Source organism: Sceloporus occidentalis, unplaced genomic scaffold (assembly GCF_023333645.1).
Source record: "Sceloporus occidentalis isolate IW3139 unplaced genomic scaffold, rSceOcc1.0.p SCAF_159, whole genome shotgun sequence".
Lineage (NCBI taxonomy): Eukaryota > Metazoa > Chordata > Lepidosauria > Squamata > Phrynosomatidae > Sceloporus > Sceloporus occidentalis.
The window spans coordinates 1,585,865-1,611,329 of NW_028317139.1; the positions used below are offsets into that span (position 1 = coordinate 1,585,865).

Below are 25,465 nucleotides of genomic sequence, written 5' to 3' on the forward strand. Positions count from 1 at the left end.
ATCTCTAATACATGTATCCTAATTAATATGTTTGCCTTCTGAGAAGGATGTTTATTAGAATCTTTTTGTATAGATTAAGATAAGGGTTAAAAACATTCAAGTCAGTGCAAGTTTCAATTGTCTGCGTCGTTTGTGTGTATAGCTGTAATTTGTTCAGTATGTATTCCCTTCAAAAATATATATTTTCATATTTTTAAGGATATGGAATTAATAATATTTGTCAGATGTACAGACCATGTGAAGAGCTTCAGTGCTGGCAGATTTGGAGTCCATGCAGATGTTCTGCTTTAAATCATATACATTTCAGACTGTAATCCTGAGCTGTGACAAATGTTCCATACATTTCCTAATCCAGCCAGCCAGAGCTCACATGAGTTTTACATTTAACTGTATTAGTGACGGTAACATTTTTTTTTTTTTTTAGAATAAATGTGTGTGTACAGTGTAGACAGTCCTTCTTTTCTCTCAACCATAGGCAGGGTAAACACAAGAAGAAGCACCTACAAGGGAGAGGTTTTAATTAAGGGCCAGGACTAGTAACAATGATCATTCCAATGTATTCATTACTATGACCTTGGACAAAAAATCAGAATGACCACAGAGCTGGGCAGGTACATACATTTGAGAATGGGAGCAAAAGCAAAATGCCTACATTCCAACAACAGTCACTGAGCTCTGGGCATAAGGGGTCTTTCTCTACACACAGTCACAACAAAAAACATTATGCCCTGTAGAAAATATTACATTTTTAGATAGGACCTCTTTAGACCGGTAAAGGAACAGACTTGTTGAGATGGTCCCCTGCTAAAGGCATCACAGGCATCTAAAGACAGAAGGCATCTATCTATTCATAGTTATTCTTATTGTTGGGGTGTGGGTGATTCCATACTTGGTCTAACCATGCTTCCGAAGGTCTCCAGGTCACTTTCATCCACATCCTAAATTCTCCCCACCCACTTTACTCCTGCTCGTCCGTCTCCTTTTCTTATTATTGGTGGCTTCTTTCGTTTTCAATAGGGGACATTTCTGTGTGAAGAATGTCCACATACAGTACAAAATACCCTATCATGGTGGAAATGCCAACTAAAGACTTGGATCCATTTTAAGCCAAGCCCATTCCTTATAATGTGAAATTTAATATCTATTTTTTTTGTCTTCAAAAAAATCTACGGCTGTTGACCTTGATGACAAAAAATAAATTTTCCACTAAATAAATGTACTGCCATTTCTCATTCTTTTTAATGTGTTCACAGGATTGACAGAAAGATGTCAAGTGCACACACCAACTATAAGCTAGATGAGGCGCAAGCAATTATGAGTGAACTCCGAACTATACGACAAGCAATATGTATGGGAGAAAAGGAACGGCGGGAACTTATGCAGGTACTGTTTTTAGTGTGAATAGATTTTTCTGTTTTCTTTTATATTATTTGTCATAATATTATATATATGAGAGATGATCGATGTAACATATTTAAAATCTGGCATAATTTAAAGTGGGCTTATTACCCCTCATTATCGCTCTCTATTGTATAGTTCAAAATAAAACCTCAATCAATTGTAGTTGGTACATTCCTAGCAAATGTATGGATTCAATACATTGGTACAGTTAACTAATTGCTCCCATAGGCATCTTTGTTCACTCTCTCACGCTCAGCCAACTGCTTGTGTATCCCTGTCCTCATGTTCTGCAGATTCTTGTCTTGCCTCTTCTTGTTGTTCTGTATTTTTTCTTTTTTGGCCCATTTGTTCCCCTCTATCCGCTGCATTATCTAGGCCTCCCAGGGAGCTTACACAAAAGGAATTAGGGGATTGGGGAGAGGTTGTCCATGTGGCTCCAGTCCTTTGTGGAAGTACTCCCAAGAGGCCATAACAATGCGGATGGAATCAGTCTTCATTATTCTAAACTCTTGGATTACTTCCGCCAAAGTGCAGAGCTGCAGCGCACACCATGGTGACAGCCTCTTCCCCCATGCCTCTAGTAGGGTTTAAGGTGGTCCCCATGGTGTATGCCAAGCTGCAGAAGCGTTCCTGGAGGCCAGCTTAAGGTAGTGAATAGTAGTACAGAAGAACAAGAAGAGGCGAGACAAAAAGCTCTGGAAAAAGAGATGGAGAGACAGAAGCGGTTGGTGGAGAACATAAGACTGGGTCTCAGGTCATTTTTGGACATTTGTGCACATTTCTATTTATGAAATTTGCCAATTTCATTAATTTCTTAAAACGAGGAAGGAATGGGCTCTACCAAATTCCAATATTGACTACCTTCTGCATTCTCCATTGCTGTATTGGACACCAGATGTTCCTTTAAGCAACCTCTGAGTTGTGCTAAATTTTTTCCTTGGACATTTTACAAGGTGCTGTATTTTAGCAGCCAACAAGCGCAACGTTACTAGTCTGCCCACTTTTCTGTGTTTAGAAAAGCTTTATTTTTTTATATGTTTTATCTATTTTACGTGTCTGGCTTGTCGTATAATCAGTCACAAGCATAAGCTCTGTAATAGCACATTGTTCATGTTTACAATACGGGAAAGACACCGCTATCGAAACATGCTGCTACATACTAACAATTAAGTCAGGAATGTATCTTCTCCCGTGGCTGTTTAACCACGTTGTTGCCAGCATTTTGGGCCTTCAAAACACAAGCTATAACTCTCTAACTGAAGGAACACCACCCTCGGCTGGGAAACAGATTAATCTGTCACATCATAAAAAATATTGTTACAACATGTTTATAGAGCCAGAGAAATTTAAAGAGGAAGTATCACATCTGACATAACACCATGACCAAATCTGGCATTGTGCGTTATGTTTTTGTTGTTTCCGTTTCCAGATTTATTTATTTTTTTATGAACACCTTGACATGATTTGGGGCAAAGATTAGCTTGAAGGGAAAATTCAAGGGATTATATCCCACCAACCTAAATTTCATCATTGTGGAAATTTAAGGAACCGTGAATTTATATATGGTACACACCATAGACCCAGCCAGGAAGCAGCAATCCCATTGGACAGAATATGAAAATTTGGAAAACTTGAGTTTTTATGTTAGTTTTTAAGGACATTGATTGTAGTCGCTGTTTAAATTCTGTTTGTGTTTTTATTTCAAAACAGAGCCTGGCTAAGCTGACCGATGGATTCCGAAATAGCTGCTGCATTTCAGAGTCATTGCACAATATACCGCACAATCTGAGCTCACTCAGTGACCCGTGCTTACCTCAGCAATACTGTGATGCCTGCTCACAAACTGACATCGCTGGAGAGGTATTGTGTCTTCCATTGTGCGGGACACGCCATTGTTTGCTGGGAATTTGATTCACTGTTCAGACATTCCAGATTTAGAATTCGCATTTTAGAAGAGCTTGCAGTAGCAGTTTGAAATTTTTGAAGTATTTTAAATTATTTTTAAATTATATTACAAAAAACCCTCTTTGAAGTTCGACATGTCCGTACTTTTAACACAAGATACCGTATTTGCTCGAGGTTTTTTACAGAGCAAAAAAAAAAAGCTTATAATCGGGTTCGTCTTATAATCAGACCTCAAATAGGTCTGACTATGAGAAGACTAAGATCCAGATCCCCCGCAGCTGCAGGGGACCTGGATTCTCCTGTCCCCCCCGCCCCACTTACCGGTGCTTCTGAGTTCCCGGTGTGTAGCCGGGGCAGCGTGTAGATGTCTACGCGCAGACCTTCCCCGGCTGTCAGAGATCAGAGTTCCTGGCACCGGTGCGGGGGAATTCTCTCTGACAGTCGGGGAAGGTCTGCGCGATGGACGCAGACAACCCCCGCTGCTAGCCACACCTCCTTCCGGCTGCAGCGTAAGTTGTCTACACGCTGCCCCGGCTGCATGACAGAGGAGTCAGAAGCACCGTTAAGTTTGGGGGGACAGTGTTAAATGGGGGGCATAAGGCATTTCTGGAGGCAGAGTGTTCTATGAAATGCCTTTTAACCCCCTTAATGCCACTCTGCCTCCAGAAATGCCTTTTTAACTCTCTATAGGCCACTCTGCCCCATAATATGCCTTTTAACCCCCTTAATGCCAGAGTGGCATATAGGGGTATAAGGCATTTCTGGAGGCAGAGTGGCACATAGGGGATCAAAAGGCATATCATAGGACACAGTGGCATATAGGGTTAAAAGGCATATCATGGGGCACAGTGGCATATAGGGGGTATAAGGCATTTCTGGGGCAGATGTGCATAACTGGAAAGTAGAAGGAAATAAAACCAAAATATTTTTCTCAATCATAGCTTTTATTAAAAAAAAAATTGTTTACATGAATTAACATTTCCTGGTAGTGCTGCAACTAACGATTATTTTAATAATCGATTAGTTGGCCGATTATTTTTTCGATTAATCGGATAAAAAATGCAATTTTTTTAAATTTTTAAAATAATGTAATAAAAAATGTACAATTTACACTTTCATCTCTTTATTGCAATGGCCTCTCTCTCTCTATTCACCTTCTTATTTTACTGACATAATAATAAAAGCTACAAGAACCCAAACACAGTGTTTCTCAAACTAGGTTTTAATACAAAGTTATTAGTAAATATTAATTCGTATGTTAACTATTTTTCATATTTAATAAAAACTGAGAAAAAAGCCTTGTTTATATTTTCTTTTATTTACCAAACTGCCCCCAGTTATGCACATCTGACCCCCAGCTTGCCACTCTGCCCCCATATATGCCTTATACCTCTTATATGCCAGAGATTCCCCTGTGCCCCCAATATGCCTTATACTCCTTATACGCCAGTGATATGCAACTGAGCCCCCTGATATACCTTTTACCCCCAGATATGTCTTATGCCCCCCTGATATGCCTAATATCGATATGCCTTATACCCCCTATATGCCTTATAACTTTCAATATGCCACTCACGCCCATTTATGCCTTATACCTCCCTATATGCCACTGTGCACCCTGATATGCCACTCCGCTCCCCATAAATGCCCTGCACTACCCTGAAATTCATTATACTCCCTGATTCACCACTCTGCCTCCCCCAGATATGCCACTCTGAAATTCATTATACCCCCCCCATACACCACTCTACCTCCCCCTATACACCACTCTAACTCCCCCAGATATGCCATTCTGCCTCCCTGAAATTAATTACACCCCCATACACCACTCTACTACCCTGAAATGCATTATACCCCCCATACACCACTATAACTCACCCATACACCACTCTGCCTCCTCCCCCTCCCATACACCACTCTGCCTCCTCCCCCCTCCCATACTCCACTCTGCCTCCTCCCCCCTCCCATACTCCACTCTGCCTCCTCCCCCTCCCATACTCCACTCTGCCTCCTCCCCCTCCCATACTCCACTTGATAATGAAAATCGTTGACAATTTTCATTATCGATTATTATCGATTTTAGCCATTAGTTGTTTCAGCCCTATTTACTGGTAAAACTTTTTTCCTATAGGGCCGTCTTATATTCAGGCTTTTTTTTCCTAAATTAATATTCAGATTTGGGGGGTCGTCTTATAATCAGGGTCGTCTTATAATCGAGCAAATACGGTAATACAAGTTGCAAGTATAAATGACTATAGAAGAATTGGCCATCTGATTTTAATCTTATATAGTCCAAACTATAAAATGTCGTTATAATGTTAAGTTTCAACCCACATTATTGTCTGTTTAAATTAATAAGTTACCCAAATGGTGCAGTGCCCGGTTACATCAAATAATAAAGCTATTTGGGAAAAGAACACTCCTCATTTTCAGGATACATCAGATTGAACACAAAATTTTTGGGATAAAAGTATTTGATTTTCAAAAGATTTACACACCTGTGAGCAGCCTGGCTAATCTGAGTGTAAAAATATATAAATATATAATTATATGTTTTTGCAATACAGTTTGGATTTGATGACAAAACAAAACTGGTGGATAGAGTACGGCTTAACTGGCAGTATGAAGAAGCCAAGAAAAGGTGAGTAATTATTGATATATTGAAAAATATTACAGAAGCGCCTGATTGCTTGTTGGCATTTATTGGGTTTGACCTTTTGAATCTGTATAGGAGTCTAAAGTTAAGAACTGCTGCCCCAAAATATCGCATATACTGTATTAGCCTCGGAATAAAGTTAATAACGTCGCTAAGCAATCACCGATGCAGCAAATTTTGTATAGAAGGTGTTAAGGTCACCCAATTGCGATATATAATTGAAATATATTTTATATATAATATTTATTATATTGTGTGTACAGTGTTGTATTCTAGGACAACAAGTCTGGGGAGGCACTCAGCAATGAGAGGGCCACAGAGGTAGAGGATGGGGGCCCTGAGTAAATAAATAACCAATTAGAGATATAGCAGACCATCCAGTAATAAGTCAGCACTGTATACTTTTTTCAACAGTATTTGTTCTTGAATTATTGTTCACGCTTTTATGCAATGAGTTTGTAGAACCCCTGTGTATATGTATAGCCAGTAAAACTTTCTTATTTGACAGTGTGTAAATGTGGCCGGCTGAAAAAGAAAAACCAGGAAACCATTAGCGAAGTGTGCCATATGTGCTATTTGTTTAGGTCTTTTCCCATATTTTCCATTATTTGTTTGTATTGATAAACAAATGACAGCTCGTGTTGTCACATCTGACCGTGGCACAATTGTTTTTGTTAGAACCCATTTTTATAGTTAGTTAAAGTTATGCAAGTTCAAGTAGATCAGGCCAAGTTATGTTCATGGCTTCCTCAACAGAGTAATGGTCCAGATGGAGAGAACATTAGTTTATTAGTGCTCCATAAAGTGGACTGACTCGTAACACCGTGACTGCATTCTTATAAGGTGACATCAGTAATGGTGTTAACCGGAGCTGGGATTTTTCTTGATGCTACAGTAACAACAAATGATTGTGCAGAAGGTTCAGTGATTCGTTATTGAGCTTGTTCTAAGACATTTATGTGGTTAAAGGGACACTCCAGCCATCAAGCATCTGTGTGTATGCACAGAGAGTGGTCCTGTTGATAAGAGCTCTTTCCTGCAACTGATTGGTTGCTTCAAACAACCAATCAGTGGCAAGAATTGTTGGACCAAGAAGGAGACAGGCAGCTGCATGGGGGGGGGCAGCTTCTACCCCTGGTAAGTTCTTTTTTGTTGTGGAAGAATGTATACTAAACCCCTGACAGAATACTTTAATATGCATTCTTCTTTAACAGGGCTGTCGGGGACAGAAACCTGTTCTTTTAACCATTTATTTATTTACAGCTTGCAGTCTGTTAATAAGGACAGGGCATCAGAACTGGACATTTAAATTACAGAAACACAACATAAAGGACCTGTCTAGTTAAGATCTCCTGTATTTACATGTGTTATGGCATAAGAAAAGTTCCCAAAAAGCTGCCAGTGGGTAATTTTTTTTGTTTATCCTGAAATGTTGGCTTTAAATGCCTGGTGGTAAAAACTACTATAAATCTGCCTTACACCCCACAAATCCTTACATTGTAACTTACTTCAAAAGATAATGGAATAAATAATCATTTTAGGTTACCTTGTCTTACCGATCAAATGTTTGGGGTCACTTATCTTTTTTCCTGGAAATTTCTAGCTGTGTAGCATAATTGAAAAATGGTTTTCTAATGATCAATTAGCCTTTTAAACTTGGATTAGCCAACACAACGTGCCATTGGAACACATGAGTGATGGTTGCTGATAAAGGGCCAGCTACAATAGTCATTTACAACATTAACAACGTCTACACTGTATTTTTGATCCCATTTTATGTAATTTTAATGGACAAAATATGCTTTTCTTTAAAAAACAAGGACTCCAAACATTTGAATGGTAGTGTTTATACTAAAGATTAAGAATAATGTTTTAAGAGTAAATGTAGGTGAAAGTGGATAAGCTGGGTATGAGGGATAAACAAAGGATACTATCTTTTTTGTTTCTTGGATTTAAAAAATAAATCATCATATATGGAAACTCTTTGGATTTAACCCTGAATCTGTAAGTAAAGCCCTCCCCCCAGGTCTCCAGATCAGTTTCTTCTTTCTCTGACCAGGGGAGGGATGTTTGGTCATGCCCACCCCACATCCACTTACGTTCTACTGCCCACTCACTAAATTACATGTGGCTAGCCTTGGTCCATCACAAATCCTCTCCCCCAGAAGAGGGAAAGCTCTCGATAGCCCATGCTGGGAAGTTCTCAGGTAGGATAATCATGACCCCTTCCCATCCCATTACCAGAGGACAATGTTAATGTGAGAACCACTTGGGTTCCTTTGCTGGAAGAAAAGCACTGGATAGCCATGTGTAAACAGTGCTGTTACACACTAAGCACACCCAGGAAATGCCCAGTGAGCCATTGCCTGACAGAGCTTTTCACCTACCTGTAGTTTTTTGGCCACTGATCTTATAGTGCCAGGGCCAATATTTACCTCTATAGTGTGGTATTGCCAAGCACATATAACACTTGACCCCCTAACAGGGAAACATCACAAATGGTTCTTCACGATCTACTCTGGAAACAAAACAATGATAGAATTTTCCTTCTGATTTTTATCATAGATATTTTAAATCACTGATACAGCAGGATGACCAAAATTTATTTTTAGCCAGGCGTGATTCGGGGATGTTTATTCTGCAATAGTGCCTTAAAACCAATGCTGCCCCCTGTGGTGGGTTTTATGTAAGCGCCCCTAGGTAAAGGAAATCAGCTCGCTCTGTGATACAATGATAGTAAAACCAGTTCTCCCACTATCATCTTCTCAGCTGTTTTTTTTTTTTTTTTTATTCTTTTTATTAATTTTTGAACGAAGAACAAGAACATCGTAACAAAACGACACAGCTACTGTCTCAGAGATGTTAAGGAACAGTACACAGTCCCAGATAATGGAGACAAGTGATACAATAACATAAAAACAAAAACGAAAACAATTCCCCCCACCCAACCCCCCCCAACAACCATTTAAACCCATGGCCATGGAAAGAAAAGCAAAAAAAATAGAAAAGTAAAAAAAATGCATATATATATATATATATGTATATACATGTTGTTCGTCAGTTGTCCAGTCAAACAGTAACAACTTAGGCGCAAGGGGTAGCACCTCGGAGTAAGCGGGCAGTGAACCACGAGGTATCCTGAAAAGTATGTATAATTCGTGTCTTAAGGGGTTCGTCCAACGTTTTAATAAAGGTTTCCCATTTCGTAAAAAAACGTTTAGTACCTTTGTCTTTATTAAGGGAAGCATCCAACCAGTCCATTCGAAGCAAATACAACAATTTAGTATGAACTAGGGACAGAGATGGTGGGGACGCCTGTATCCAATGGTGCAAAATAGATTTCCTAGCCACTGCCAAAATTATTCTAATTAATGGCGCATCTCTGGACCCCCCATCCTAACGAGGCCATGAATGGCCGCAGCCGGGTCGATACAATAAGCATCAGTTGATAACTGCCTCAAAAAGGTTTGAATAGTAGTCGAGAAGACACGAATTAGAGGGCAAGCCCAAAAATTATGAAACAGGTCAGCACCTGCGAAACCACATTTTGGGCAAGCATCCACTGGTATTATGCCGATTAAAAATTGTCTATGGGGGGATAAGTAGGCCTGATGTGCTATCTTAAGTTGCATGTCTAGGTAGGAGCAAGCTAGTAATAATTTACAAGTGGTCAGTGTGCTATGGAGTAGATCGTCACCTGTGACATCAGGAAAACGTGTGGACCATGCTAGTAAACCTTTTGGTAAATAGTCATGGTGAGGTATGGTGTGTATCAGTTTATAGATAAACTTCGTAGACGTCAGAGTAGAAGAAGGCTGCCTAATCTGTCCATCAAGGGGACTGGTCCAGTCCGGCAGTGTGAGAGGGCCCAAACTGCGACCAGACTAAACTCTGTACTTGCAAGTATGCGAACCAAGGTATGGTAATAGACACAAGTCTATCCCTACAAGATATCAAGGGCAGAAGCGTCCTTGAGGAATGGTCCAAAAAGGGGGCAATAGTGCGTATCCCCTGTGTCGCCCAGACTCCAAAAATGTCAGATGCCTGACCATTCTGAAAAATCGGTTTTTGAAGAAAAGGCTGGAATAAAGAGTATCGCCATTGGAGACCCAAGCGTAGTCTGACCAACTTCCAGGATTTTATAGTGGAGTAAAGCAAAGGATTGTCCCTAACGTGTGACGGAAGTTGGGTGCAGGGTGTATGTAGAAGGGCCTGGATAGCAATAGAGGGGCTAAAACACTGATCCAACTTAGAATCTGTGTAAGTGGTGGAGCAAGAGACCCAGTCCACCGCATATCGATATAAGGCCGCAACATTATAATCCCGAATGACAAATGTTATTCCAAATAAAATGTCGAAATAAAGTATTTAGGAGTGTCTCATCAACTCGTTTAAGAAAAAGGGGCAAAGACTGAAAGAGATATAGCAATTTGGGGAATGTCACCATCTTAAGAAGGGCTATCCTCCCAGAAAAAGAGAGCGGCAATTGTTTCCAACCCTGCAATTCCCTTGCGATCTTCCGAACCATAGGTTTATAATTAAAGCTATAGAGGTGAATCGGGCACTTGGGTATCTTCACCCCCAGATACAAGAGCGATTTTCAGATGTTTGTTTTAACACAGGTTCTTTACCTGAGGGTAACTTGATAGTTTTTTGGGTGCCATTTGCTTCCTCAGATATATTTATCCATCCTGAGAGGCAGCTCAATCACATTTTGAATAGGTGCCTTGGCTTGCGCACTTTAAAATGGGACATGAAACGAGACTGCCTGTTTCTGCTTGAAATCTGTATCATGACGTAGTCTACTTGCAGGAATTCCTGATTTCAGAAAAAAAAGCTGAAGGCCAGGGAGGGGTAGAGGAAGTTACTAGGGAAAGGCCTGCTTTCCTGCGTGATTAGAGGGAAGCCTCGCTGAGAGCCTTGCTCAATGGTAAAGGTCAGCTGCTAATAATTTATACAGATGGTTACAGGCCCTTTTATCTGGTGGGACTGATGTTAAAGCAGTATTGGTGATAATGTCTAATGCTAAATAATGTACCGCGCACCCCCTCAGCAGCCATAAGTGTGTTCTAAAACTGGATGGGTAAACTAAAGTGTATTTTCCTGTTTATTATATTTTTGTTGCACATGTAAAGATCATTATATTTCCCAATATTTTTACGGTATGGGATTTTGTTTTTGGGGGATATGACCGGGGACTGGACTTTACCAAGACTTGTTATTTGACTTTGTGTCCTGTTGGTAGTTGTTCATCTAACTGAATGAAGCATTTAAAAGAAGCATGTAATTTAATTTAGCAGCATGTTTCCTGCCATTTTATATACACACTGTTGTGTAGATGTTTAGTACGCTATGATACGCTCAGGGACAGAGGGATTTAAGTCTCACATAAGGGCTGTCCTTCCTAAATGAGAGGAAGGTCTTTCTCTGAAAAAAGAGATCTCTGAGGTCCCAAAAGCATATGTGGCACTAGATCTTGACACGGTGAAGTCTAAGGATTCCATCTACCACTGGGCCATATTGCTAGATTGTATGGTCTTTTGGACCTTGGAAGTCCTATTTACCCATTGTACAGTTCTGTGGAATATGAAGATGCCATGTAAATCAATAAATAATAAATGCTGTATCGTTCGCAAGAAGCGTGATTGCCCCAATTAGGAATTATTTTACTGTTATCTTAACAGAGCACAGAAACCAACCTGGCCCGTCTTGTCCTAAAGTTGGTCTGCCTTGACTTTGAGCCATGTTTGCTCTTAGGGTACGCATGGCATGTCTACTCTCACGTATGTTGACGATCTTGTGAGATGTTTTAAAGGAACTGCAATTCACGTTGAGCAAGAAAAGCAATAATCCCATAGACTGGAATGCGGAATCAAGGACATAGCAATATTTGTTATTCAGACATGTAAGTGGGCAGATTGCCTGGAGTGCGACTATATGCCGAACAGGGAAACTATTTCTGAAAGTAAAAAAAAAAAGAATGATTTAACCATTTAAATCTGCCCTGCATATTCTGAAACGAGACAAGCTTTTTTTGGGAAAAGAATCCGCTTAAAACTGCATTTTAACATAAATCCTTGCTCGAGCCAAATAAGGGGCTTATAAAAAAGGTTTGGTGTATAATATAATCAAATGAGTCTGACGATTGCTTGTTTGAACAAACCTAGCCATGTAAACAGTACAGATATTATATGGAAGCTTTCCAAAGAGTTTGCACTATTGAATAATCGGTTTCATGTAACGCACACTCAAGGCTGAGTGGTGAAAATAAGTAAAGTGTATTCATACTAGAATATAGTAGACTATATGATTGTGAGTAACATCTTTTACGTCTTCCATCTCATGATATGTCTGGGTCAGGCAATTATACTTCAAACTTAGCTTAACGTGGGTGGCAGCTTATCAGTTATGTATAAATTATTATATTCAACGAGGTTCTGTATTGTGATGTAGTAAACTCTATTTGCTCTTGAAAAACAGCAGAACCATATCCATGTTGAGTAAGCCAAGTTAAACTCACCAGGAATCTCACAGTTTTGATAATTACTTGTTTTTGGATTAATAAAAACGTAAAATTCAGAACACTATAAAGTACATAGTAATGTAGTGTAATGTAAATTCATGTCTAAGTTTAATTACTTTTTTAAGTGCTTTTTTTTACGTTGTTTCAAGAAAACCATTTTACTTGAAGGCCACATGATCCAAATTCTTTCCAGATGCTAGTAGGAAATAAACTGTGTTAGATTTCTTTTCTTTTGGGAGATGTTTTTCCTGGCCATACCCAATGTCATTTTTCCTTTTTTTTTTTTTCTTTTTTTCTTCATCTGGAACTTGAGAAGTATCCGCATATACTGCCTTGGTTTTGGCTTTTGGTCTCTGATTCCAGAGCCAAAGGTCTACAGGTTTGTTAAATCCTTCTAGAATGCTTTCTATTGTTTTTCCTTTAAAGCATTAGATCATCCTCTATTTCAGTTGGGTTCAGTAATATAGCATCTAAAGGCTGAAATTGTACATGGTTGCATAAAACTTCTCAAGATGTACTGGAAAGATAAATAAATAATCCTATGTGTCTCTGAGGCTGGTCATCAAAAGTACTTCTGACAAAACCGGTATACTTTTAAAGGCCAGGTTAAACTTACGTAATATTCTATTTGTCATTTAGAGTCTCCAGCATACAACACCAACTGGCCCTTCTTGAAAATGAAACCTGGCCAGGAATGGCTGAAGCAGATAGAGATCATCTACAGCTCATCAAAGAGAAGGAAGCTCTTCTACAAGACCTCGAACTCATTAGTCAGCAAAGAAGATCTCCTGAAGACGTATCGAGGCTGGATGAGGAAAAGAGACGCCTGGCAGATGAGATCCAGAGGGCTCACTCAACCTCGGCTCAAGGAGTCACTGAAAGGTATGTCTTTTCTTCATTTTCTTTTACAGCTTTTGAGTTGAGTCCAGGCCCTATGCACCATGCAAAATAATTCATCCACAGTACACAAGTACAGATTTGTTAGCTAGTCAGAAGACAAACCTACCAAAATCAAACTGTTCACTCTACATGTTCTGTGTGGTTTTGTACGTTTCATTATATAACACAAGAGCTAAGCTTTTTTTGTGGTATCTGTGTAATATATTGAATTTACACCCTCTTTTTACACCGACCTGTGCCCTGCCTTTCACTACATAACTCATCTTTGTAAAGGTATGATCAGTAGGAAACCAATTGTCATAGATCTTTTGCGTAAGAGATTGGTTTTAGGACCTATGCTGTGTTAAACATTACTGGCAGTGTATGCTAAGCCTCATAACACATCATCATGTGTATTCTAACGAGGAAATCCAAAACAGTTGGTTGCTAGGCTGAACGTTCTGGTGTCTCTCAGCCAAGGTGGAAAGTCATCTCGGTTTTGCCATGCACAGAGAAAAGCACATCATAATGTATTATTATTTTGCTCTGAGCCACATGTTTTTATTCCTGTTAATGCTGCATCTAATATCCCGGTGCAATGGTACCTGAAGAGATTGAGTGTGGCTAAAGAGAGCCGTTCAAACCATCGCTAGGCTGGTATTGACTGCTTTGGCTGCCTTGAAGCTAACATGGTCCCACAGCACGTGTCTTTATTGCCTTTGGTCTGTAGAGGGCACGCTACATATTTATTTAGTCATTATAGTTTATTAAATGTATGTCAAGTATATATTTGTTTTAAGTGACATTATAGAAACCAGATACTTATTATTACTGAACGCCTGGTTGCAGATTGAGCATTTTTGTCTAAATTACAGATAGCGAGTAGTATATCAGCAGAATGTCAGACCTTTGCTGCTGTGGCGTTTGTGTAGCCAAAAATCCATGAAGTCAAACTTTGTCTGCCAGCCATTGTTGAGATGTGACTTCCTGTCAGTGGTGTATTTGCCTTGGGCGCTGTCCTAGACCTGACCCAGGTCATGGGTTTCGGCCATCATCATCTCTGTCGAGCTCTGCATCTAATTGATGCGCTGCGCCTTTTACTGCATGGCGTACAGGCGGAGCCCGCTTTGACATTGTCCCCCATCGCCAAGTGGGGAGAGAGCTCCCTTGTAAGCGGACAATTGAGCATTGGCACACCAAAGGGCTAATAGCCAAGACGGCTCCCACCCTAGAGTTATAGTGTTACTAGGCCAGGTTATGTCACCACCTCAGGTCATCATTGGCCAGCACTCTCCAGCTAGAGAGTTGGCTTCAATTCCCACCGCACTGGGGTGTTGAAGTAACTGTTTAAGTGTATGTATATATTTTTTAAGCACTAACAAACATATTTAAATTCAATTAGGGTAATTATTATTATATTTTATTATTTACCAGTATGTGAAAGATTGATTCACCAGCCAGAATCTTTACTTGCCACGAAAGTAGTGAAGTTAATACCCCAGCCAATATTTTGCATATGGAAAGGAATAATTTAGTCGTATTGTTTTGGTGCGATATTCATTATTTCATTTAATATATTTAATTATATTGAGAAAGGTTGCTTTATTCTGGAGCATTAACCTTTCAGTTTGGGTAACATTTTTTAATTTGTTTAAATTATTATTTTGACAGGTTGCTGCTACAGGAGAAGAGAAACTGTCTTTTGAAGCACCTGGAGGAGGCTACCCGGTTAACCTCTTATTTATACACTCAACTACAAAGGTAAGTGTGTCACCTAACCAAATTATTGGGTATTTTCCTATTATTTCCTCTCTATATATTTGTATTTCTTTCTGTCCCCTTTTAGTTCGCTTATCATATATACATGCAGGTTGAACATAATCTTTTGATATTATACACATTTTCTCAAGCATTACACATTTTTTTTTAACCTTTGGTGCATAAGTCTTGGTGTAGTATTTTGTTTGTCCATATGTGTGTGTCTATTACTATTATTTATGCTGTCATTACTATGTAATAGACACTAACTAATGTGCAACTTAAAAGGATTGGAGGATATTTCACAGTAAAAGGAAGCTGCTGATTGATCAGCAGCCCTCTTTGTTTTAAGGACAAAGCCTTTAAAAAATGCAAGATTACATCATACTGTACAAGATAAGATTTAGATTAATCAGTATAGTAGCATGTGACATGATCAGAGAAATAAAGGTTATCCAATATGCCTTGAAGTTAAAAACAAAAAAATTCCAGAATATATCACTAAAATGTAATCCAAGTGGAGCTTTGGACCCCTTTCATCACTGATGGTACAGATGCAGCTGCCTTCACAAACGTCTACGATATCCATTGCTCCTGATGATGCCACATACTGGCACTTAGGAACATTAGATGGTGGCAGGCAGCTGCCCCTTTTGACATGCGTTAAAGACGACCCGGTAAAAATGTTTAGTATCTATATTCGTAAGCTTGCATTTTCAGAAAATTTTGTTGTGTTGCAGTTTGTCTGCCAGCACCCTCACCATGTCATCTGGTAGCAGTCGTGGGTCATTGGCATCCAGTCGTGGATCCCTGGCATCGAGCAGAGGGTCTCTTAGCTCAATAAGCTTCACAGACATTTATGGCCTTCCACATTATGAGAAAACAGAAGCTGACTATGGCCAACATCTGCGCTTTGACATGATTCCATTAGAAGCTCATTGCCGAGATGGTCAGTATACTGAGACTTCTGGCCTTCCCAGCCTCAGCAAGCAAAAGATGTCAATGGATAACCCTCAGTCACTGGCATCATTGTCTTCGCGTTCGTCTTTGTCTTCCTTGTCTCCTCCAAGTTCACCATTGGACACACCATTTCATTCTGCTTCCTGTGACTCTCCATTGACCCAAATGTCAGAAAGTTTGGAGGAAATGATGAACATGACTGCTTTAGATGTATTAAAGCGGCAAGCTTCCAATTTAGTTGATGGTGAATCTCAAAGGGCAGGGTCCCAGCTGCAGGATAGTCATGCAGAAAGTAAAACGGTCAGAGAAAGCGGACCACAATTACAGATGGGAGCAGGTAAGATCTTTCTACCTAAACTGTTTCACCAGTGAATGCCCATGCCGATATAATTCAGCTAGTTACTTTCAGAGGCAGAAGTGCAGTGGGGGCATGTAACTTCATGTTATGTGACATGTGATAAAAGCGTGCAAGCAGCTATAAGAAAAGGCTGCAGGCAAGGTAAGGGTGTGATGTGTGAGAGAGTTAGGTCTGATGGATAAAGTGGGGTGTAATGGAGTATGTTTTTGTGTAAGGGTGAGAGAGAGTGTGTATATGTGTTTGTGTGTTACAGTGAGTGCCTGTGTGTGCCTAAAGTGTGTATGTGTTACAGTTAGTGTAAGTATGTAAGAGTGTGTGTCAGTAACTGGCAAGGCGATGGGTGGTCGCTTCTGTCCCAGGGGCCAGAAGGTGCCAGCCACTTGCTGCTCACATGTATTAGGATTTCCGATAAACCAAGGTATGGTAAAGCAGGGCGTTAGCAGGAGCATAGCATCTATTATTTGTATACATTACAAATGTATGCTGAAATAGATGTGTTATCAATTGTTTTAGGGGTTTTGGACTGTGATATACTTCCTACAACCTATGGTGTATGGAATATTATGGCTCTATATAATTCAGTAAATAATATTGTGCACAGTGTAAATTTGTGATACCTTTTAGCAGACCTCACCATAAAAAAACACAGAATGAGGGTGGACCAAGTAAATAAGTAACTTTGGTTTCTCTACAAGTTTAATTATTTTGAATGTATTGGAAAAAATGTTGTGATATTTTGGAAACATGCTGTTACCCGTATTGGCATGTTATCCCCTATGTTGGTGGAATTAGTCTTTTTTGGAAAGTAACCCAAAAGCAAACGGGCTGTGGTCATTTTAGTAATATGTAGTTGGTCCACTTTGATGTCTGTGTTGGTCTCTCGCTGGCATCTAGTGGAGTAATGTAGAATGCAACCTTTATTGAATTTGGACTTCAATTAACAATACACTTTAACACAACACTCCTTTCAAATACATGTCAGCTTGGATTAAAGCACAACATATAAATGTATATGCAGTTTTAAAGCATTTTTTTTATTTAACAGCAGTCACCATTCATGAAGACTGTACCTTAAGGCTGGAAAGAGCCAAGCGAGTCTCTGCTGGTCTATCAGATGACTCTCTTGCAAGCGACAGTGGGGTTTTTGAAGCATTGAGTAAAAGGTTTGTGTCTTATAATTCTTTATTGCACGCCATGTGCTAAATGTAGGCAACTGGCCAAGAATTAATGGACAAAGGAATCTAAATAAGTCTGAATATATATATATAAGTGGAATGAGGATTTAAGAGGGAGGATTATTTCTAAGGAGGAGAAATGTTAGAACAAGAAGTCATAGTCTTAGCTGTAATGTAAGGAAGTTTTATTATTTTGAGAGAGGGAAGAAGATAAGTGGGATGGCTTCACAGCAGAAGGGGAATTTAAACATGCATAGGATAGGTATTTTGCTATCGTGAATGTAAGACAAGACCAATGATTATTTAAGGTCTTAGTCTTTTCATCAGGAAAAAATGGGCAGACTAGATGAGCAGAATGTTTTATTTATTTTTTTACCGTCCTATTCTATGTTTCTACATGACAGGATAAGGGGGAACAGGAGAATGTTAATGAATCTGAAAAGCACATAAGAGATGCACGTAAGGCTAAGGTGGTTTGGCCTTGAATACAGTGATCATATTAATTTGTCTTTGTTTAGGAATGAGAATGTCGAAGATTCCGTGTATAAAGAGCCTGCAAAACATGAAGAACCTCAAGTACATGTTGGAATAGTGTAAGTAAAATTGGAACTGTCACACTGTATAGGGAGGTATGGGCAATTCCCCGGAGCCAGCAAGCCATAGAGCCTAAAACGTTCAAGCCGCCACTGTTTAATATTGATTGCCATTGCTGAAATACTCTATGGCATAAATGTGGGGTCACGTCATTATTGGGTAATAGTTTATCATCATGTATTTTTCATTAACATGTGTTTTGTATCATAGACATGACAGTGGAAGCGAGTGTCTTTTTGTACACGTTCTACAACTTAAACATTTTAACGGCCTTGCTCTGAAGAAAGGATATAAAATGTAAGTAGATTTGGGTTTACCCTTTCAACCCCAGTGCACTTCCGTGTCTCTGCCGGTGGTCTGCCATGTCCCTACCCCATCTTATTTATAACTTATGGCACGTCCCGCATACGCCTGCCGGATCTTTTCATAAGAGGGGTGGTGGGGAGCACAGTTATTCCTCCTTCCTGGCCTATTGACATAGGTAGATAATTACTAAGCACAGTTACACTCAGGTATTATCTACTTATTTTATAAGAGACTGGGAACAATGATTTACTATTGTTTGAAATTCTAAAGCTTGTAATAGGCAGTTTATTTTAATCAGTTAATCAGAGGCAGGCTGGCAATAGTGAGAAAAGTACTTGAGACTGCAGATATTATTGCCAGGTATAGGCAGAGGATCCACACCTGGGTGCAGATGTGAGTGGCTCGGGTTCTGGTAACCCTGGTAAAACTTGCTACTCTATTTCAGTCATATTAGAGTGTACCTGCCGTCCCTCGACTCCAGCACGCCCAGCACTTACTGCTCGAAAGCTTTGGAGTTCCAGATGCCCCTGATGTTCAATGAAATATTCCAAATCCCCATGCACTCCAGTGTTCTGAAACGGAGCTCCTTGCAGCTGTACATATGCTCTGTGAGCCCGACACATCAGGAAGAGCTGCTGGTAAGTTAGCACATATGTAAAATAAAGTTGATGTTTTCGGTAACAGCTCAAATTTATTAGGATTTATTAAAGAGCTCCTTCTAGATGTGTGTCCAAGAAAGAGGGGTTTAGTAATAAATTTAATAAACATGTTGAAGAGGCCAGTAGAAATGGCAGCTATCAGATAATCAGGAAGTGGGAGCCTACAGGTAAACCACTCTACCATGGCCCAGGGCCCCTTTATCCATGTGCAAAGAAGACATTTGCTTAGGGTCCACCACCATTAGATTCCCAAACTATCAGGTCCGTATTTCTTGAGATGGATCTCTCTAGATATTGATGTTCCAAAAACACAATGAAGTAATTGTGTGAGATTCAGCGAGGGTTTCTGTGACATTCGTGAATATACCAATGGATCACTGGTTCACAGAAAAGCTCTGGTCACCAAGTGGGCCTGTCAATTCTCATTTGGCACAGGCATCTGTAAACAAGGCTAGAGCAAGCCACTCTACATAATGTTTTGGGGTTTTTTTATAGCAAAAATACACTCTTCCGCAACACAAGACATATTGGAGACTTTAGTCTTTGATTAAAAAACAATAATATTTAAATTTTTTTATCCTCAGGGGATTGCTCAAATAAATCTGAAGGATTATGAGGAAACAAAAGAGATGCATCATCAGTGGCATCCTATCCAAATATATGGCACTGTAGATCCACAAAGCAAAGAAGGCAATGACCGTGTTGGAGAATGTACACAGCCCTCTGAAAACATGACAGGCGCTAAAACGGTAAATTCCCTGACTCTGCCCGGTAGTGAGTTCGTTGCCGGTTTATTCTAGTATTCGATATATGAAAATGATTCTACTGAACATCTCTTGCAAAGAAGTTTTGGGTATAAAGCGGTATTCTAAAATATGAGGATTATCGACTCAACTGAAATCTCTGTAACCTGTTTAATGGGTGGTTCTTTCTCATAATAGTTATTGTTTGTCATCTACATCTTTTAAGGATGCGGTGTCTGTTTTACTGGCCCGAACAACGGCTCAGTTGGAGGCGGTTGAACGTGAACTGGAGGTGGAGAGAGTGAAGCTGGAATACACTGAAGAGGAGATACTTGAGATGGAACGCAAGGAGGACCAAGGAGAGGCTGCCTCTGAGAAGTAGGCCCCGTTTTAGCCTACTCTGCTGCTGTTTTTCTATTTTCTTTTCTCGTTGCTTCTTCCATAGCTACTTAATAGCTCACCGAAGCAGTTATGCAATTGATGATACGTATTTAATTATTTATTTATTAACAGGAGCTGGCAAGCAGAATCAGTCGACAGTGGTTGTCATAGTAACTGTACACAGAGAAGCCCCCATTATTCGGAAACATGTTATGGGGAAGGCATCCATGGACCTATATGTGCAGGGCAGGTATCCCTGTATGGATCTAGGAACAATCAGAATGAACACATCAAGGTAAGCAATTCGGCATGGAACCAACCACTGGCAAAAAATCATAATCTCTATTTATATATACTTTAACTCTAGATTATACATATAACAATATGTGTGTGGAGATTTATATGAATGCATACATATTTTATGCTAGTGGTGCCCATGGGTTGTGTGGCACTTGGCAAATAGTCTTGCTGCCTTTTCCAAAACAATTCTTGCATTGGTTTATAATTGACCCCAAGCCGTAGATTTACTAATAATATACAAATATACTTGCATTGCTACTTCCAAGGCCTCTAACAGGCCCACAAGTTCAAGGCCCTAAAACCATTGCTTCCATTAATAGTAATTAGAACTGTATGGTGTCTTGCATCCTTTGTCAATATTATGTTTTCACCATCTATATGTTTAGACTGAAGTACAGCAGCGTAATAGGACGCTATCTGTTAGTTTTTGTGTTTATTCAATTGTGTATGTTCCCTTTTTATATGCGTGTTTGTGTATGTAGATTAGATTGAAAATTTGTCTATGTAAACTCTAGCAGTTTTAATAGTTGTGTATTTTAACGTGATCTGTAGGTAGATAAAGAGACCAACACAGAAGATATCTTTCCAGATGAGGTTCCTGTTCTTCCAAAAGAGAGAACCTGCCGCCGGACTCGTGGGTCTCCTTTTGTGCGTAGCAGCACGATCGTGCGTTCCCAGACCTTTTCTCCTGGGGCACGGAGTCAGTATGTTTGCAGAGTGAGTACACAGTTTGCGGAATATGTCTATTAAGACAGTGCTGCTGACGTGCCTCATTGTTATTTACACAATATTTCAAAATGAAATTTTGCTTCTGAGTAACTTGCTTTTACTATTTTTTACATTTCGTACTTATTGTATCTTTGTCCAGTTGTACCGAAGTGACAGTGACAGTTCCACATTGCCACGAAAATCACCTTTCATCCGAAATACACTGGAAAGGCGAACTCTACGCTATAAGCAGGTATAAAATGGCATTTCACTTCACCCCCAACTCAAATACACGGTTAGAGAGGTTTTTATTGTTGAGAGGTGTGATTTACCATACAAACACTACAATTCATGCTAACATTAGTAGGAATTATAATATGATTTTGCTGTATATGGGACGTGCTTTTTAGTAATAGATGTTTGGCAGGAGCACCTGTTTGAAAAACTGATATTGAGACTGTTGAAAATGCTGGCGTAAGGAAGTCTCTAAGTAAGTAAAAGGTTTAGTCTTGTCTTTGAACACTCTTTCACATTCAATAAGTCAACCTGTTTCTTCTAATTAATTGGGCCTGCTTGGGAAGCACAGCTCCCACCAAAAATGTGTATTACTACTATAAGCTATACATTTTTTATTATTATGAAAATGATTGCGCTGTTTATTAAAAAAAAAAAAATGTTTTTGGACTTTAGTCATTTTATGTTATCTTGGCCCAATCTACTAAACAAACACCCTCATTCCTTGTCATACTGCCTGTAGTAAAAAAAATAGAATGGCTCAATCTTAATCTCCCAGCCTGACACTCTGACTAATGAAAGCCTGTGGAGGAAAGAGTTTCATTGTACAAGGAGGACTTCATTAGCATTGCCATAAAGAATCAGCTCAGTGTGGTATTTGAGCAGGGATGTCACCCAAAATATCACATGACTGTCAGCAATGCCAGCCTCTAGGTCTGCAGATAAAGAAGGTTTATGAAGCAGGATTACTGTGTACAACACTGTATTTTATGCTCGGGGACCAAAATTGGTTGTTGTTATGAAACCTCAACATTCATCACCCTTTTGTATTTTTTTCTTCTTCTTACCTCCTTTTTCAAATTGCTTATTTAGTTCTGTATTGGCTTACATCTATGAAGATAAAATATACATTGTAATTTTTTTTGTTTTCACCTGGCAACGTGTTATACACAGCAAAGTTTTGAAATATATGATTTTGTGTTTAAAAAAACTAACAAACTTCAACTGAATGCAAAAGTACCTTTTATAGGTGCTGTGCCTTAAAAATTCTGCTGATTAGAACAAGAATTGCATTTAATGTCCTTTATAGGAAATGCATTCTGAAACCTGCAGTATGGGCTTTAAAGATATATATTTTGTTGTACAACTTGTGCCTTGCAGCAGTCCTGCCAGTCTTCTATTGCGGAAATTATGGCCCGGACATCCCTTGACCTGGAGCTGGATCTCCAGGCATCCAGAACAAAGCAGCAGCAGCTAAACGAGGAGATAAATGTACTGAGAGAGCTTAAGCAACGCCTTGAAGAGGTACAGCATCGTGGGCAGAGCGATCTTCCCCAGTGGGTCCTGCGAGATGAGCGATTCCGCAATCTGCTTATTGAAGCAGAAAGACAGGTACTTCAGTGCACATCTCTGTGTGGCTTAATAATATTTTTCAGCCTAGACAAAACATTACAAGAACACTCTAGCCATCAAAGCACTTTATATAATAGAATGTCACCTGATATCATACCTTTTTTTGCATGCAAGTCACCCAGCATATTGGCTTGTAGGAGATGTCTGTGGCTGCAAAGTGAGCATCATCCTCTCTGAGGCTTGGAAAGAAATGGAGAAAACCAAAAGAGAAGTGTGTTTATCTGCCTGGAAATTATTGCAAGCACTTTGGGGCCACCTTCAGTCCAAAGTAGATTTATAATTGTTAGATTTTCTTTCACGTGATGAACATAAACGGTGCAGTTATATTTTAAGAGAGTCCACAAAAAATGTACGGCCAGGATGCTTGATTATTAACCCCTTAAGGACAGAGCTGTCTTTAAATCTTTTATACCCTTCATGACAATAGCCGTTATAACATTTTTGCAGTGTTGCTACTTATCTGTAATTTTCCTCTCTCTTATTTAGCGTACTCACCAAATTATATCTTTTTTTTCAGGACAAGAAGGGCATTATTTTGATCATATAATATAATTTACTACAAAAAATAGACTCTAATATTTGTCCTGAGTGTAGTAATACCCAATATTTTTTGTGGGTTTTTTTGCAGGTTATAGGGTAATAACTACAACTAGCTTATTGCTATTTCATCTGGTCATTCTACCTCCATGTCCTATTTGGGACATCTTTGAAGCTGGTCCGTTCAGTTTACCCCATCAAGCCATATATGTTACAGCTCCTGGTATATGTCACTGTCAAACAACACCCCAATATGTGTTCAGTAACATCTCCTGAAAACAGTAATACCACCCATGCATACAGGTACTACATGCCACCATGCAAGTCAATGGAGCCCAGCAAAATGTAAAAAAATTTAAAGAATATAAATATATATATGAACAAGTTCTACAATTAGCACTATATGTTCACAAAAATGTTTGCATGGAAAGACTTAAAATACTGCCATTTTAAATGCCCATGGGATAAATCGAACTGGCCGGCTTCAAAAAGGTGGCCTTTTACCTCCCAAATAACCTGAAAAACCCATGCATGGGGGGTTAAACTTTACTCAGGAGATGTTGCTGAAAAAATATTGGGGTATTGTTTGGCTGTGGCATATACTAGGAGCTGTAAATTTATAACTAAAGTAAACTGTGGACAAAAAAATACTACTGCAAACTTTGACAACGGCTGGTGGTAAAATGGAAATAGTAAAAATACCCTGGGTTGTCTAGTTTTCAAACATATATGGTTGGATGGGGGTAACTTGAAGTGGGTGGCTTCAAAGATGTCCCAAATAAGACATGGGGGCAGTATAAGCAAGTTTGAAAAAAAATGGTTTTGAAATAGCAATATGCTACTTGTACTTAAAGCCCTATAATGTGCTATAAAAACATTGGGTATTTCTAAACTAAGGACAAATATTAGAATCTATTTAGCAGGTTTCTTCATTAGAATTTGTAGAGTAAAAGATTTTTCAAGTAAAAGTCAGAAAAATTAATTTTTTTTCTCAATTTTTTCACCATATTTTATTTGTTTTTTTATAGTACATTATATGATACGATTAAAATAACGAATTAAAGAAAGCTCTTTTTGTCTTGAAAAAACCCCAATATAAAACGTGTAGGCTCAGTAAATAAGAAAGAAGAAAATTACAGCTAAACATGAGCACTGCAGGAATGTTAAAACAGCCACTGCCACGAAGGGTACAAAAAATAAAAACAGCCGTTGTAACATAGCAAAAATGTGTAAATTAGTATTTATCTTCTGAAAAACAATAAGCTCACAACATTCTGTTTGATTTGTAGATTATACATAATATTCTTGCAATCCGACTTTTTAACCCTACTTTTGCTGGTGCCTGGAACACAGTGAAATAATCAATTACATTATATCACAATATCTGTAAAACGTTAGCTATTAAATACTATGTATTCTTCACGACTCAAAAATCTTTATCCTTTTCCCAGTCCCTTACGAGACATTTTTGTGTATTTCTCATTTTAAGACAAGGCAGACGAAGCTCGAGCAACGGCAAGAACAAGCAGCAGAGAAAATGCTCAAAAAGGCATCGAAAGAGATTATTCAAATGCGTGGGCAAAATCAGAAGGAACCCCTCCAAGTGCAGACCTTCAGGTAAAATGGATACAAAACCACATTAAGAAAAATAGATCTGACCAGATCCTGCAAGAGAGAGTAGCCAATTATCTCTGCAGAGTGTTTCACGCAGAAATACCCTGCAGGACCCAAAGAGGTTAAGGGGTTCACTTTTTACTTCTGTCTGTCAAAAACCATAAAAATTATTCATACATATATTTGTAGATGCAGTCTTCTGTGATTTTTTTTATGTTCTCGCTTGTATGCTATTTATTCCGTATGTTTTGGATGTCTTTACGATTGGCTTTCTTTTCTCTTACCTTATCACAGGGAGAAGATAGCCTTTTTTACCAGACCAAGAATCAACATACCTCCTCTGCCGGCCGACGATGTATGA

The 25,465-nt window shown here is 39.1% G+C and overlaps 1 protein-coding gene across 1 annotated transcript in view; it reads left to right on the forward strand.

Moving 5' to 3' along the window:
• Positions 1-25,465, forward strand: part of LOC149280153 (protein WWC3-like) — an 86,220-nt gene extending 60,755 nt beyond the window's left edge. The window contains exons 6-24 of the mRNA XM_089500778.1: positions 1,254-1,383; positions 3,112-3,268; positions 5,507-5,532; positions 5,874-5,947; positions 13,125-13,367; positions 15,036-15,125; positions 15,863-16,419; positions 17,489-17,603; positions 18,134-18,208; positions 18,420-18,506; positions 18,961-19,153; positions 19,759-19,923; positions 20,144-20,295; positions 20,431-20,593; positions 21,151-21,315; positions 21,467-21,559; positions 22,702-22,932; positions 24,980-25,107; positions 25,399-25,465. Of these exons, the coding sequence (XP_089356904.1) occupies positions 1,254-1,383; positions 3,112-3,268; positions 5,507-5,532; positions 5,874-5,947; positions 13,125-13,367; positions 15,036-15,125; positions 15,863-16,419; positions 17,489-17,603; positions 18,134-18,208; positions 18,420-18,506; positions 18,961-19,153; positions 19,759-19,923; positions 20,144-20,295; positions 20,431-20,593; positions 21,151-21,315; positions 21,467-21,559; positions 22,702-22,932; positions 24,980-25,107; positions 25,399-25,465 (2,911 nt within the window). The remainder of the gene's footprint in view (positions 1-1,253; positions 1,384-3,111; positions 3,269-5,506; positions 5,533-5,873; positions 5,948-13,124; positions 13,368-15,035; positions 15,126-15,862; positions 16,420-17,488; positions 17,604-18,133; positions 18,209-18,419; positions 18,507-18,960; positions 19,154-19,758; positions 19,924-20,143; positions 20,296-20,430; positions 20,594-21,150; positions 21,316-21,466; positions 21,560-22,701; positions 22,933-24,979; positions 25,108-25,398) is intronic.